At 38.7% G+C, this 16,445-nt stretch overlaps 1 protein-coding gene across 2 annotated transcripts in view; it reads left to right on the top strand.

Moving 5' to 3' along the window:
* The window catches only part of afap1l1b (actin filament associated protein 1-like 1b), a 29,594-nt gene that overhangs the window by 2,846 nt on the left and 10,303 nt on the right, over window positions 1-16,445 (top strand). For both annotated transcript variants that reach the window (XM_077233460.1, XM_077233461.1), the window contains exons 2-8: window positions 12,488-12,613; window positions 13,205-13,288; window positions 13,501-13,589; window positions 14,041-14,152; window positions 14,233-14,331; window positions 14,419-14,630; window positions 15,983-16,162. In XM_077233460.1, the coding sequence (XP_077089575.1) occupies window positions 12,488-12,613; window positions 13,205-13,288; window positions 13,501-13,589; window positions 14,041-14,152; window positions 14,233-14,331; window positions 14,419-14,630; window positions 15,983-16,162 (902 nt within the window). The remainder of the gene's footprint in view (window positions 1-12,487; window positions 12,614-13,204; window positions 13,289-13,500; window positions 13,590-14,040; window positions 14,153-14,232; window positions 14,332-14,418; window positions 14,631-15,982; window positions 16,163-16,445) is intronic.

Raw genomic sequence — 16,445 nt, 5'->3', positions numbered from 1 at the left:
TCTGTTTACAATTCTAATGTCTAATGGCAGTTCTTCATTGCCTGCCATTTTCAAAATGCTCATTTCATCCAAATCAATCACACTAAATCACAGATTTCTCATGCAACAATCAAATATTAAATTGCTTGTTCAAGAGAACACAGTAAAAGATTCGGATTGTGTCAAAAAAAAGTCATGGCAGGTTTTACAGCCGGGGTTGTTGTTGGGTAGAATCATGTACAAATTCAACCCTCATGACTGCGTGCCTTAAGTCTTATGACTGTAGTGTAGAGACAGAGAAGACGGTGCAAGATATAGCAAAAACTGCACTGTTCCTTCACTATAAACCCCATCTGGTTATGAACGGACAGTTCTCTTGTTCATTTTGATGTACTTTGTGCTGATGAGCCGGTTAGTCCTCTGGTGTCTGCCGACTGGCATTCATTTTCTGAGGATCTTGCATTATCCAACTGCATAATACTTGGTTGCATATCTTTACTAGATATAAAGCCTGAGGTTTACAGAATCGGAAATATAGCTTTATCCTTCAACCAGAAAGACGTTTGTAGGGCTGTGGTTTCAGTGGTTGCACAATGCATGAAGTATACAATAATACAACTTGTATATCTATCTATCTATCTATCTATCTATCTATCTATCTATCTATCTATCTATCTATCTATCTATCTGTCTGTCTGTCTGTCTTTCTGTGACAAATTTGGTGTAGATTTAAATTTTGTATATTATTTTTTCACATGTTGTTTCTATGGTATACTGGAAAACAATGATAAGCATTTCAGAAGTTTTAAATGCTTTCATTCGCAAAAACATTTAATATATGCAAAAGGTCAATATTTACAGTGTTGACCCTTCTTCTACAAAACCTCTACAATTCACTCTGGCATGCTGGATATCAGCTTCTGGGCTAAAACCTTGACTGATGGCTTTCCATTCTTGCCTTAAGTGCTAAGAGTTTATCACAATTTGTAAGGCTTCTGCTTTTCCATCCGCCATTTGAGGATTGAACACGTTATCTATGAGATAACGATAAATTTCAATGTAATGATCTCTGAGGTACTTCATTATCACTCTTGCCTTGTGACATGGTGCTTCATCATGCTGGAAAATGCACGGATCCTCACCAAATTGCTCCTGGATTGTTGGGAGAAGTTTCTCTTGCAGGACGGTTTGATTCCATTCTTTATTCATGCCTGTGTTTTGGGCAGAATTGCGAGAGAGCCCAATCCCTTGGATGAAAAGCAACCCCACGTATGGATGGTCTCAGGATGCTTTATTGTTGGCACAACACAGGACTCATGGTAGCGTTCACCTTTTTCATCCCCTGACAATACATTTTCCAGATGTCCCAAACAGTCAGAAGGTGGTTTCATCTGAGAAAATATGTTCGCACCACTCTTCTGCTCTCCAATCCTTGAATTTCCTGCAGAATTTCAGTCTATCCTTGATGTATTTCTAGGAGAGTAGTGACTTCTTTGCTGCCCTTCTTGACACAAGGTCTATGTCTAAAAGGTCTTCACCTCACTGTGCGTGCAGATGCACTCAAAACCACATGCTGCCAATACTGAACAAGCTCTGCTCTACTGGTGACACAATTCTGATCCTGGCACTTGCTGGACACTCTTGAGCCCCTTTCATACAGCACGTTGATCCCGGGAAATTGCCAGAACACCTTCTGTGTGAACGCAAACACAACCCGGGATCGATGCCGGGTTGGGGACCTAGTAACATTGCCTGTTCAGTGCCGGAACGCACGCTGTGTGAACAAAAGCCGTAATCAATGCCGTGTCGTAATGATGGCGCTGAAGCCTGATCGTTCGCCAGCGTGAAACGGTACGTAATGCGCTAGTTTATGTTCGGATCAGAGAAAAAAATGCACAAGCGTGCTTTCGCAGCCCATAAGAAAACTATCACTTTATCCGGGTGGTGTATAAATAGGGTGGTGATGGTGCTGTGGATAAGACACATGCCTTTGGTGTGAGAGACCCGGGTTCGAATCCACTGTGAGACACGAATGTGTCCCTGAGCAAGACACTTAACCCCTAGTTGCTCCAGAGGCGTGCAACCTCTGACATACATAGCAATTGTAAGTCGCTTTGGATAAAAGCGTCAGCTAAATGAATAAATGTAAATGTATCCGTGTATTTTCCAGAATCTCTGTGTGAAAGGGGCTTTGGACGTCCTGAACCCTTCTTCACTGCAGTTAATCCGGTAAATGATCCGGTAAATGGTTTTAATGGTAAATGGTCTGTCTATCTATCTATCTATCTATCTATCTATCTATCTATCTATCTATCTATCTATCTATCTATCTATCTATCTATCTATCTATCTATCCTCTGTTCACAAGGCCTATAAACCTTGTGGCAGGAGGAGCAAACGACAGACACAGTGGGTCTGGCGCCAGGCCTCAGAGAGGTGTTTATAAACATTAAAATAAACATAAAATGTCCAAAAGGGGAAATAAAGTGTCCATGAGGATAAAAGTGTCCAAAATAAATAGGGGATCTGGTGTCCTCGTTGTTCTTGGGCACGTGTATAGAAGGTAGCTAGTGCTCAGATGGGTTGGTCCAGGTAAATGGGGTGGGGTCCCGGCGGCCACACACACTCTCAATTCGTTTCAGGTGTGCCTCATCACGTCCCGCCACTCCTGGTTGTTACAGCGTCACTCCTCTTTCTTACACCCACCCCAGTCAGGAACCTGACGAAGGGCAGCAATTAAAGTGACTTGGTGGTGATGATAATAAGGAAGACTTTTACATAAACTTTTACATTTCAAAAGAACAATTCAAAACGTCTAAATAAGACTTCTTAAAGTCTGTGTAACGGTTTGCAATTCAGAGATTTGTTTCTAAACACATTATAAATGTTAGACATGTATTTCTGAAAACACTTTACCAAGTTTGTGAACTATGAAGTATTGAATTGTGGAGTTAGACCGTTAAACAGTTTTTTAACCAGTTTTGTTATCAGGATTTTTTGAGCGGGCCTGAAATCATGTCTCGAGTCACTGAGCATGGTCCCTCCCCTAACACTATAATAACTAGAGCACATTAGCATCAGTGGTTTGCCTGCTCAATCGCGAGTTACTCTCATTACCGTTAGTTACTAAAGCCATTTTGCTAGCTAGCAATGCCTTCGTCAGGTAAATGCATATTACCTGGTTGCTATAATTTACAAAACCGTTCGGTCTCCTTATTTAAATCTCTTTAAAATGATGATATCAAGAAGAAGTGGATTCATTTTGTGAAGAACCACCTTGATAGAGAGCTGAGGATCACCACCAACACTCGCCTCTGTAGTGTTCATTTTACACCGGATAGTTTTACAAACTTTAATCGGAGACAATTCGCTGTTACTGGTGAATGGGGCCGAACCGACTATCTCCCGTCCCGGCCTTCATTCTCCCGTCCCGCCGACATCTGGTGCAATCGTCGGCAGTACGTGCTCACCAAAGTTTCCCGCGAGTGGGCGTAGTTTCAGCGCCGACAGCAGACATGCCCCCAGCGTTTGAGAGCAGAATACTGCTTATTTTTTCAAGATTTTGATTACTTATTTTATTAACATGCCGTTTTTTTGACGTTGATAACACATGGCGTTGATAACACATTTTGCTGTGGTGTGACCAACTCAGAACACATATTTAATATTGCTTTACACAGACTTTAACAAACGTTGATTTCCTAGTTAAAAAGTACAGATGATAAATTTCTTTGAATTGGAATTTAATTTTGAATAGTGCAAAACACTGCTCAGCATGTGTTCAGGCAACCGCAATGTACTGCAACTTGTTGCAGGAGGATTTTTTTCCCATGCTCATTAAGCCATCAATAACCATGTTGTCATCCTCAAAGCCTTCATTTTTCCCTTTCAATTATGTGGCCCGTTGTTCCTCTGTAATTGACCCCACCCAGCAAGCTGTCATCCACTAAAATAGTGAGTTTAAAATTATAGCCATCTCACTCTTATATCCATGTGGCCTCCATGTGACCTTGACTGGTGTTCATCAAAGCCTCTTCTATGTATCGGCCCTGCTTGTGTGTCCTGTAGAAGTATGGCACGTGATGTCCCCCCACCCTGTATCAGACAGCTGATAAGCTTTTTTAAGGATTGTGTGGTCACGGCATTCTGCATATGATGCTGCATAGGATCTAAACCCTCATTCCTCTCTGTTACAAGAGAAACCCAACATGGCCTGTGGATAAGACCACTAAACAGCTACAGATGGTGCTTGTTGTAGATATGTTGTGTGCTATGATTTGTGTAGTGTTTTGTTGGAACTGGTCCAGATGGGAAGGTCCGGAGCTGATACAGAGCGTGCTTGTTAGGGAAGGACGGATGGTATGTCATTTTTAGGGGTGTGTGGAGGAGAGGAATAGGAAGCAGAAGGTTAGGGATGATAGAAACTGCTGTCGTCAGCCCAGACAGGAAGCTACAGCTGCAGGACATATCCCCTTACCCACAATGCCCTTGCTTCAAGACTGTACAGCTGCTTTCCCTAGAATTTGTTTTGCAAGTGTTAGCGTATATGTGATTGTGTTCAGTGATGTATTTGGGTGAATGAATGTTTGCACTGCATTTCTGAATGCTATGCACCCCATTGTCCTCTTTTCCTTAAAGGTGATGCCATTGTGTAATTTTGAACTTTACAATGCCGTATTGTCTAGATACTTTGCCGAGCCACCCATTAATAGCCACTAACTGAATTAAAGTTCAGTTGGATTGTTGTTTAAAAAATTTGCCCAGTCTATACAAAGAAAGTACTTCTTTCTAATCTTTTTTGAATGTAAGTTGCTATGTTGCAGATTTCCAGTATAAAATAGTTGGTGTGGTATACGTACTCGCATAATATTATTTTAATTATTTACATTTAATCTATGTAAAAACATTGTTTCCTGTTGAATGCATAGTGGTGTAATGGCAGTGTTGGGTTTCATTCTTTAAAGACCTAGCAATATTGAAGAATCCAATACCGACAAATGCTACTAAAAAGTGTTGATGAGCGAAGTCTTTCTTTTGTCCGTTTAAGGTTAAATACAATACGTGTTTGGTCTGTGAGAGTCAGCAGAGAGTATAGACGCATGAAAAAAGCCACTGAAGCAGTCTAATGGGGTTCAACAATCTCGCATTCCCACACATCGCACACGAGATGCACCACAGCAAAAACAAGCAGGCCTTCAGAAGTTGTAAGTAACTGAGCTGACTGTGTATAGCTCCACAAACTTGACCCAGTTTCCAGAGAGAAACATGGCCAGCAGAAGACACAGGCTCAGAGGGTGTTGTGTGGGAACTTAAGTTGCTTGCAAATGGACGGGTCACTCCCTCGCCCGTGTCAGCGAGTGCACACCCAGACAATGGCCCTCTGGAGAGCTGCGGCCCTGGAGTTGTGATTGTGCCTCTCTCAGTACAATAACAGAGTCATCCTACTCTCTGCTCTCCGAGTTTCCGCCTCCTACTCTTCCTCCGCCCCTCTCTTTTTCTTGTTTCCCCTTACGGACATACACATATTCACGTTTCCTGCTCTTTGGGAGAGAGGAAAACTCTTAGGAGTTTACTGGCCATGAAGCCAATTCAATGAAAGACAACTGAAAGATAGCTTATCATTCGCTGTGTGTTTAAAGTTGGAATGAAACTAAATTGTGATAGTCTTCCCCCCCCCCTATTTTGTGACGCATATCCGAGTGAAACGGCTTCTCGAACAAGAAAAATGTAGTGCGGGTCTTGATTTTGTCCATCGGGAATTGATTGGATGGTTGTGGTCTGCTATTGCTTTGATTTGACAGGTTGTCCTGCCCTCGTCATCAGTGAAGAGATGTCGCTGCAAGTTATTTGGGTTAAAGATTACAAGGGAATATGAATTGTAAAAATAATGGTGTGCATTTATAGTATATACTGCAATATTCTATAAATAAAACAGGAATTGACCATTTTTGATTTCATGGTGACTTTAAGGGTGACACCTTTTTGAGATCTAGCTCTCTAAGAGGTAAAATTTTGTTTGTTTTGGACTTGAGGAAGAAAGTAAGACGAAGTTTATGACTATTCAATATAGAAGTTACTAACTCTCGAAAAGTTGCACCTCAGTTTTGTTTTTTCTGAAAATGGTGGGTTTCACATGTCCTTCAGCTGTCGAGACTGGTGAGCAATTCAGTGGTTTGCTTTCTTTATCTCTGTTAGCTCTGTCTGTGTTTGTGCTCTGCTGACAGAACTGCAAAGGCATTTGGAAATCTGCATTGTGAATTATACGTTTCTCCTCTTTTGACAATCAACCAGTGGTGTGTTTCCCGTACAACAAAGTAACTTGCTGCTGAACTTCCATAGTATGATGCATTGTGGAATCAACTAGCTAGTCAACGAGCAAATCCCGAAATCTTAATGTCGCAAATTTGTCGTTCAACCACGTTGGTTAATGATGTAGGCCTAATAGCTTATTTTAATGAATTTCTTTTGAGATCGAATTAATGCTAGATTTGTTTTTGTTGCTATAAATTACCGTCATGGCATCTGAGGAGAATTATAATTTTCCTCCGTTATTTTGCTTTATTTCCAGATTCAGTCGTAGGCTCGAGTGCATGATAAATAAAGTTATCGGCCCCTATCATACACCCGGCGCCAAACACTGCGCAAGTGTTTTTTGCTAGTTTCAGCCCGAAGCAGTTATCATTTTCACGTCCTGCGCCACGTTGTTTAAATAGCAAATGCATTTGAGTCCACTTGTGCGGCCATGGGAGTGCTGGTCTGAAAACGAGGAGTGTTCAGGCGCATTGTTGTCGCGTTGCATTTTTTGAGGCAACTGAAATAGCCATTGACCTACAAAAACCTGGTCTAAAGTCAATGGAGCAAATTTATTTTGTTATTTAAACGGCGCATTAGTAATATGCGCCTATAGGCGTGTCCACAACGTACGTACATTCTGCGTATTACACTCACAGGGATGCGCAGCAGAACAAAAACATGGCAAAATTTCAAAATAAAAGGATTACAATGTAAAAAATTATTATTGGGTACATAAAGATATGGTGAAATCCGGCTTGTCCCGTAGGTCTGCTTGTGCGCTTTAACCTTGCACACGAGCAGATCCGTTTCCTCTCTGGAAAATAGCCAATCTGCCATGGCGCGAGCGCAACTGGCTTTGAAGGGAATAGGAGATGAGACTCTGATCGGTTTATTGCATGTTATGCCCAAAACACACCCATTAATCATTAAGAGAATAGGGACAAGCCTGTTAAACCATGCGCCGGTGCGCCGATCATTTTTCCCGTCGTTAAACTAGCAAAAGTGTATTAAAACACGCCCTAAGTGCACTTGCGCCGTGCGCTGTAGACCATGCGCTTAGATCGTTAAAATAGGGCCCGTTGTCTCCCAAAATAAAGAACCGACTCTGAAATGTCAGGGTTGTATTTTTTTAAATTAGGGTTTTTGTTAAATGACTCACTGAAGAGTATATTTGTACAGTCCTCTATGTAAATATCCTGACACAAGTTCTCTTACAGTCTTTTATTGATGTTCTCTATTCCTCACTGTGCTGTGTGAAAATTAGAAATAATGAGTAATGCTAAAATGTTATATTTAATGTAGCACAATTTTTTAATATTTAATTGCAGCAGAATTATTTTTAATCAGCTTTAAATTGCACTATTTTTAGTCACTATTTAAATGAACAGTATGTGTAACATGGACTTTTGCATACTAAGAAATATTCAATGAACAGGATGATTCTCGAAATAGAAGTACAAACACAGAAAAGATCTGTTATTTAGAGTTTCCCCTGTTTGCATAATGCTTCGCAAGCCTCACTTCAAAGCAGCGTTTGTTTTCAGAGCGGTGAGGGTCTAGAAAAGAAACATGATGAGCTATGCAACAGGTTTTTTTAACTGGTCCCGAAAGATAGGAAAAACCCTGTCAGGGCAGAAGTAAAAGAAAGGTCACATATTGCAGTAATTACTTTTGGCCAAGAATAATAATTCCTGGATCAGCAAATCTAAATGAGTGGCAGGTATAGCCTTGAAAGAGGGATTTTTGCTTTCCCTCTTGAGCAGGGTCCGGGTGTGGTGTGAAGTGCTTACATGTGAAAGATGTGTGACTCTGATCTATTTAATCTGTTTTTGATTTAATCCTTTTTTGAATGGTCATCAGAGGGACCCATACACTGTTAAAATGTCAACTTTAATTTTGTCAGACATGCTATATTTTAATCATTTAATCTTGAATGAACTATCGGATATAGAAAAGGTTGGCATTTTAAGGAATTAAATGAAGTACATTTTCTATGAAAAACTTAAAATTAGGGATGCACCGATATGAACATCTAGGCCGATACAATAACCGACAATTATTTTTATTTGAAAGAAAATAACCGATATATTGGCCGATAAATCTAAAATGTTTATATAATTTTTAAGAGCCTGATTACAAAAACAAAAGTCTCACCATTAAAAGCATTGTCCCAAGCACACCATTATAATGTTCTCATTATAAATGTATGTATCCTATATGACAGATCTGTGTTCTGCACAAGTTGCACTTAACTGTATTTTCCTTTTTAAAGTGATTCCGATCGTAAAGCAATTCTAAAACATCATTGAGAAAAGTGCGCTTCTGAAGTGTCTCAGATTAAAGAAATAAACCATTATTAATCGGCTTTAATACATCGACCAAATTTTCTTAATGGACCGATAACAATAACATTAGAAATTAAAATGTATCACTCGATGTGTTATCTATTATATGTGGATGCTTTTTGCCTGTTCCTATATTTCTCCTGTGTGGATTTATTAAAGTGGATTTATTCCTGAACTCTTCCTCGTCGTGCGCTTCCTGTTAGCAGCCACCCTTGACAATACCGATATGGTGGCCGATATATCGTGCATCCCTATTTAAAATATTAAACGGAAAGAGCTTGCAATGTCACGTTTGGTGATGGTGGTGGTTCTACTACCAGCTCTATGTTGTGTTTTGATTATATTTTACTGTAAAAGTTATGTTTCAAGTCACCATTTGAGTGATTAGTGGTCTCTCTGTGAAGTTTATACAAGTTGTTTTGGTGCAAGCTTTTCAGTTTGCTCAATAAACTGATACACAACACAAACTAATACCCTATTCGGACGGGACTTTTTTCTAAACAGTGTTTGAGTTACAGTTCTTATCACCCGACATTTGTGATTTCATGTACCGATTCGAACGGCACTAACATCTCAGTGTTTATTACAGAGGTCGGAGTGTGTGTGTTTTCTAGACGTGGTCATCTGCTGTGTTTGCGTGCATTACGTATTGAATTACTTATTGATATAACTTTAATTTATTATTAATTCGCTATTGAAATAAACTTCACATGAGTTTATAGACGTGGCTGTTCATAATAAACCCACGTAAGTGATCAGAGAGATCTAGACAAGTATCTTACCTGACACTGATATTGAAATGGGCCGTCTTCGCAGTTTCCGCAATTTTTGGCTCTATTTGTTAATTTTTATACTTGTATTTGAATTCATTTTATATACGGCTTATGAAAGTTTTATTGTATGTCACTATTATGAAATGTTAATGCAAAATTCAAGCTTATTGAATTTGTGTAACGTGTATATTCTGTCATGTTCTGTTTTTGTTTTTCGTTTTTACTCTGTTTGCTCTGTTCCTGTTTCCCTGAGTTCCTAGTTAGTTTCCCTGTATGTTAAAATAGTTTAACAGCACACACACCTGTCTTGTTTCTCTTTGATTACGTTCACTGTATTTAAGCACTGAGTGTCTTTAGTTCTTTGTCCGGTATTGTCAATGTTTACGTGGTTATGTTATTCAGTCTTACTATAGTTATCTCCAACATGTTTCCTTTTGGAAATATCAGTAAAGACTCTTTTGTTTGTCTCCTTCGTCGAGCGCATCATTATAGCCACCGTGACAATTTGGAGACACAATTTAAAACATTATTATTTTTTTGAGTTCACCAAACTTATTACATTATGTTTAACTTTAATTGTAAAGTTGATACAACAGTTTTTCCATAAGTTGAGTGTACTCAAGCAGTAAAAGCCCTGAACCTGTATTAAGATCTCTTCTTTTTCTCCCTTCTTCTTTCTTAAATCATCTGCCTTGTCAGAGACTTGAAAGATAGAGAGGTACGCACGCACAGCACAACCTCACACCAACAAATAAGTCATCAATCACATGTAAAACCAAACTTTCTTGTTCGATTGTATTGATTGTCTGTTTCAGACTTGTTTTGTATTTACAACGCTGTCTTTTTATATCTTGTCTTACTATGTCCTGTCCTAGAATCTAATATAAAGATAACGATCCATTCTGTTTAAGTGTTTCTACTATATTGTTCAGTAATGTGAGCAGAGCTGCCAAGTTCATCATTCTCAAAGTGCAATCTAAAAAAATCTGTGTCATATGATTACATAGTAGAGTGAGTCTTGTGTATGTCACAGTTTTACTGAAATAGCTTCAGGTGACTGATCGAACTGGCTCTGCCAGAATTCAACTGACAAGACAGTGAAATGAGGAAATGTATCGTGAGGATAGAAACTAAAAGTTGACTGCCAACAAGCAGTGCACAATTATTTTTACTCACTTTGAACATAAAAAGTATTGAAATTAAAAGACACGCAGTCACATTAAAATGAGAAAAAGCTCATTTTAGAAAAATATAATTAATGTCTGGCTATTAAGACTGGTGGGAGTTAACTTTTATAGGGCCCAATCTTGCACCCGGCGCAAATGACTTTGTACACTGACGCATGTATCATTCCTATTTTGCACCCGCGCAAAGCGGACTTTTCCCTCCACAGACACACGTCGGTTAACTAAGAAATACACTTGCGCTCCCCGGGGCGGTTCAGCGCAAAGAGGAGGCGTGTTCCGGCGCTAACTTTCCCTCATGCTATTTTGCTGTTCTATAAAACTATTGCGCCACTGACCAGAAAAAACCTAGGCCGCTATTTTAACGATCTGAAACGCAAGTGCCCCTAGTCTAAAGTCAGTGGCGCGTTGCGCGTACATTCAGATGCTATTTTAAGCGCGCATGCTTGGCCATAATACAGAGTGTGAACAACGCGCATACACTGTAGATGATTCTCTCATCTACACAGATGCATTTAACTTTTTGCAAATGATACATTATTATAAGGAAAAATATTAAAACACGAGGGAAATCATTGTTGTGTCCATGACGATGGGGAAAATAGGCATAAAGCTTACACATTTACCAAATTTTTATATGCATGTTTAACCGAAGCTAATTTGGGTGGGTTTGTCCCATCCCCAATGTCACTTCTCATTCTTTTACGGCTCTGACGAAAACATCGATATCCTCGGCTGTGAACCGATTCTGAAGCGCGCCTGGTAAATGCGCCGTTATAATAGTATTGCGCGATGGAACAAGCGCACCTCGTTCATCATGCTCTTAAAGGGAATGTGATATAAAGCTCTTATTGGTTTGTTTCCCGTTACGCCCAAACCACACCTATGAATAATGAAGCTACTTCAGACCAACCCCTTTTAGATTTGCGCCAGTCGCAAGAGGCATTTATCCCGCCGGGAAAATAGCAACAGCGCCGGGATCCGCCCACAAAGTTACTTACGCTTTGCGCTTTGACACTTGCGTTTCAGATCGTTAAAATAGGGCCCATAGTCTTTAAACCAGTCAGAAAATCTTAAGATCTGAATTTATTTTAAAATTAAACATTATATTAATTACCTTATTTTTAAATAATTATTAAATATTTGTATTAAATAATTATCTTAAACTATTTTTTCCCGAGCTCTTTGAGACCCTAAACATAAGTAATGGTTATTTTTTGGACTTGTTATTGCATGCTATTTATGAGTTCCTATAACATTGTAAAAACTATGTTTTCATAGTTTTAGTTTCTTAGACCCCAAAGAGAACACAAATACTAAATCACCAGTAAATGTTAATCAGAATTTTAAAACCAGCATCTAACTGTACATTTCAGGTCTGGAAATTCAGGTTTCCTTATTAAAATTAATAGTGAGTCCACACCTACAGACAGCCATTATACATGATGTTGCATTGTTGAAGTAAATTCTTATTCCAGGACTTTCTAAAAATGTTGTTTCTCTTTAGGGGGTTTCTTGTTTCCTGTGTTTGTTAGGCCATTCATAACACTGCAGCTATTGTTCACCATACACAGATTTGAAGAGCAGTACCATAAGAAATCAATTCAGGTCATACCCCTTTTCTTTGCTTGTTTATTGCATTAAACCTTCAGGATATCATGTTTGGCATTTTGGCAAGGTTTCTTCAACAAACAGCCAAATAAATCAGATGTCCAACAGCTGAGACCTCCTGATGGATATTAAAAAGGTCAAGTGGACTACATGAAAATGGCCAGGAACTCCTAGTAACATGCTTAGAAAATAAATGCAAAGAAATGTTTTTTGATAAAACATCACGCGTCTATTTAGCCCATCTGATGTATATAAATGCATGTTTCTGGTCACTGATCCTGTCCTCCTCTGGAATCTGCAGGTATGGAGCACCTGGTGAAGGAGCTGAGTTTGCTTCTCAAGCTGCTGGAGAATGAGAGCCTGAGTTCGGCCACCGCAGAGAAGATGAGCGTGGTCAGGAACTTGGTCAAACAGCTGCAGCCATCTGGTGAGACTGAACAGCAAATACATAACAGCTGAGCTGAACCTATTGGCCACGGCCCTGCTGAAGGGATTCACATATTAATAATAATAGCAATGTAAAGGTATTTCAGGCTGCAAAGTTACTCTGAAGAAAAGGACTTTAAAAAAGTTATCCTAAATAATTATGGGAATAAAGTGTATAATGTGATTGTCTTAATGATCTTCTATGTTCAGTTTTATGTAAAAATGTGGTAACACTTTACAATAAGGTTCATTAACTAACATCAACTAACCATGAGCAATACATTTGTTACTGAATTTGTTAATCTTTGTTAAGGTTAGTCAATAAAAATACAGCTGCTCATTGTTTGTTCATATTAGTTCACAGTGCATTAACTACTGTTAACAAGATTTGAATAAAGTATTAGTAAATGTTGAAATTAACATTAACAAAGATTAATAAATGCTGCATAAGTGCAGTTCGTTATTAGTTCATGCTAACTAATGTAGTTAACTACTGTTAACTAATGAAACTTATTGTAAAGTGCTACCAAAAATGTATGTATAAAGTGTTAATCACACTTGTAAAGTTGCAAATTTATTTATTCATTTATAGTGAATGGATCTGATTTCATATACATGAACACTTCTCTCTATGGAAATGGTACCAGCTTTGTTGAATCATTGTTTGAAGAATTTGGTGAGTTCATGTTTTTGTTTTCCAGGTTTTATTTATGAGTTTTGCATAACTGCTAAACAGTGCCTACAACAATGTAATATATAAATAATTGTAGTAGGTGCTGCAAAAAAGTAGTAAAAAAGAATGGCAGCTTTGTTAGTTTTAATCATTTTCCAAGGGTGTTTTATGTATAGCATCTGTTGTAATTGTTCCGATTTGATGTTTGTTCTCAGATTGTGATCTGCAGGATCTCAGGGACTCGCCTGAAGAGGTGAAAGATGTGGAGCAAGAGGAGGCGTCCAAACACTTGCCCACAAAATCGGTACCAGAATATGTAACAAATGCAAAAACATACACTACCGTTAAAAAGAAATACTTCTATTCGACAAGGGACGCGTTAAGATTTCTATTTCAAATTTTGAACTTTCTGTCCGTCAAAGAATCCTGAAAAAAATGTTTCACAGTTTTCAACATTGATAATAATAAGAAATGTTTCTTAAGCAGCAAATCTGAGTGATTTCTTAAGGTCATGTTATCATGTATCATGTGATAATGAAGTTACAGGAATATTACTGTTTTTGCTGTATTTCATTCAACTAAATGAAGCCTTTCAAAAACATGAATAATCATACCGACCATGGACAGTAGCGTATTCCTTCTCTTAAAGCAACTAAAATTATTATGAAAATAATTAAGTTCGCTTCTCACAATCAGTAAATGCTCATTTAAGCATGCAAAATTGAACTGAATAATTATTGTTTTTGTTTTGTCAGAGTCCCACAGACACACCTCCTCCCCTTCCTACCACACCTCCTCCTGATGATTACTATGAAGAAGCCGTCCCGCTCGGACCGGGCACAGCGCCCCAGTATATATCTACACGCAGTAAGTGCGAACACATTCAAGCCTAAGATGGCACAATAACAGCCAGTTATGAAACCTAACACAGTATACTAATTTACCAGACAACTCCAGCCCTCCAAATTCAATAGAGGATGCTTATTATGAAGACGCTGACAACAATTACCCGACAACTCTTCTGAACGGGGCCAGCAAAAACTCCTGTAAGGAACCTGTGCTGGTTTTCATGCTTGTGCATATCAAAATGTTCTATATTTGTGTGGAGTTTTAACAGTTGTTAATGTCATCAGACAATGACTCAGATGCACTCAGCAGTTCTTATGAGTCCTACGATGAAGAGGATGAGGAAGCTAAAAGCAGAGAGACGACGCACCCGTGGCCCTCAGAGGAGAGTCCATTGGGCCAAATGAAAGACTGCCGCAAATGCGCCTTCCTGCTGCGCAAGAAACGCTTCGGTCAGTGGGCTAAGCAGCTAACAATCATCCGCGAGAACAGACTTCAGGTGAATCGCACTGGGACTGTTAAAAGAAGAGAGACAATCTACAGTGCTGGTCAGAATTGCAGTGCCTAGCATAAGTGAACACACCCATGCTAAAGTTGACTAAAAAGAGGAATAAAAAATCATCTTTTGGAAATTGATCTTAATGCCTTAATTTAAAAAATGAGGAAAAATCCAACCTTTAAGGACACCAATTTTCTTTGTGAATGAATAATGTATCGTAAATAAATAAATGTTCTTCCTTAAAATACAGGTTGCATAAGTCAGGACACCCCTATGTTAAATTCCCATAGAGGCAGCAGATTTTTATTTTTAAAGGCCAGTTGTTTCATGGATCCAGGATACTATACATCCTGATAAACTTCCCTTGGCCTTTGGAATTAAAAGAGCCCCACATCATCACATTCCCTTCACCATACCTAGAGATTGGCATGGTGTTATTTCAGTTGGCGTAATAGCTGGTTTGATTTGCATTGAGAGATGATCTTATGGAAAGTGCCCCATGCCAATCTCTAGGTATGGTGAAGGGAATGTGATGATGTGGGGCTTTTTTAATCCCAAAGACCAAGAGAAGTTTATCAGGATGCATAGTAACCTGGAAATCCAGGAAACAACTGGCCTTTAAAAATAAAAATCTGCCTGACTCTATGGGAATTTAACATAGGGGTGTCCTGACTTACGCACCCTGTATTTTAAGGAAGAACATTTATTTATTTGTAAAAAATGAATCTGCATTGTTAATCCTTTTGATATTTTATAAAAAAAGGCGGACTAGGATGGCCATTGCAGGTGCTTGGGTTTTGTGCTCAGTGACCCATTTTTGTTTTGATTTTGATGTTTGTTTTTGGATCACTGTCCTGTTAGAAGATCCAAACATGGCGCGTTATAAGATTTCTAGCAGGGGTTGTCAGGTTTTGATTTTTTAACTGTTGGTATTTGATCGAATCCATGATGCAATGTATCTGAACAAGATGTCCAGCACCTCTGGCAGAAAATTAGGCCCACAGCGTTAAAGATACAGCAGAATATTTCATTTTACACATGGGGTACTTTAATCCCTTTGTGCACCAAACCCATCTTAAGTGTTTGCGGACAAAAAAGCATTTTTTTTTGTTTCATCTGACCACTCCCCACTTTCAATTCTTTTACTTCAATAAAAGGTTGGATTTGTGCATTTTTTACAAATAAAATATCAAAAGGATTAACAATGCAGATGTATTTTTCCAGCCATCTTTGATCATATTTACCAAGGAGGCAAATAATTCTGACCAGCACTGTATATTCGAAAACATCTGGTCGTTAGAAATGTATTTTTAATTTGCCAAGCTTTTAAACTCTGCATTTTTTCTCTACAGTGCTTCAAAAATCCCAAAGATCGCTCTCCACACGTTGATCTGCCCCTAAATCTCTGCAATGTCATCTATGTGCCTAAAGATGGACGCCGCAAGAAGCACGAGCTTCGTTTCTCCATGCCGGGAGGAGAGGCTCTAGTGCTGGCTGTGCAGAGCAAAGAACAGGCAGAGAGCTGGCTCAAGGTGCTTCATATACCATTATATAATGGCTTTTTATAAAATATATAAAATAATGCATTGTCTTGGAATATTGATTTGATTTGAAATTATTATTAATTATGTGAGAGAAAGTCATAAAACATGCACAGATAAAAGAGGAAATTCACGGTTCCCAAAGCGTGGAAATACCAGGGAATTTTAAAATCATGATTTCTAGGATTCCAAGTTATTGAAATTAATAATATCATGGAAACGTCAAGGAAATGTTATTGTGAATGTTACGTTTATTCTCAACAGTGTTATTTTA

Source organism: Siphateles boraxobius, unplaced genomic scaffold, assembly GCF_051911475.1.
Source record: "Siphateles boraxobius isolate OS27281-9 unplaced genomic scaffold, OSU_SipBor_1 18, whole genome shotgun sequence".
Lineage (NCBI taxonomy): Eukaryota > Metazoa > Chordata > Actinopteri > Cypriniformes > Leuciscidae > Siphateles > Siphateles boraxobius.
This window is presented reverse-complemented; position numbering and strand designations above follow the sequence as displayed.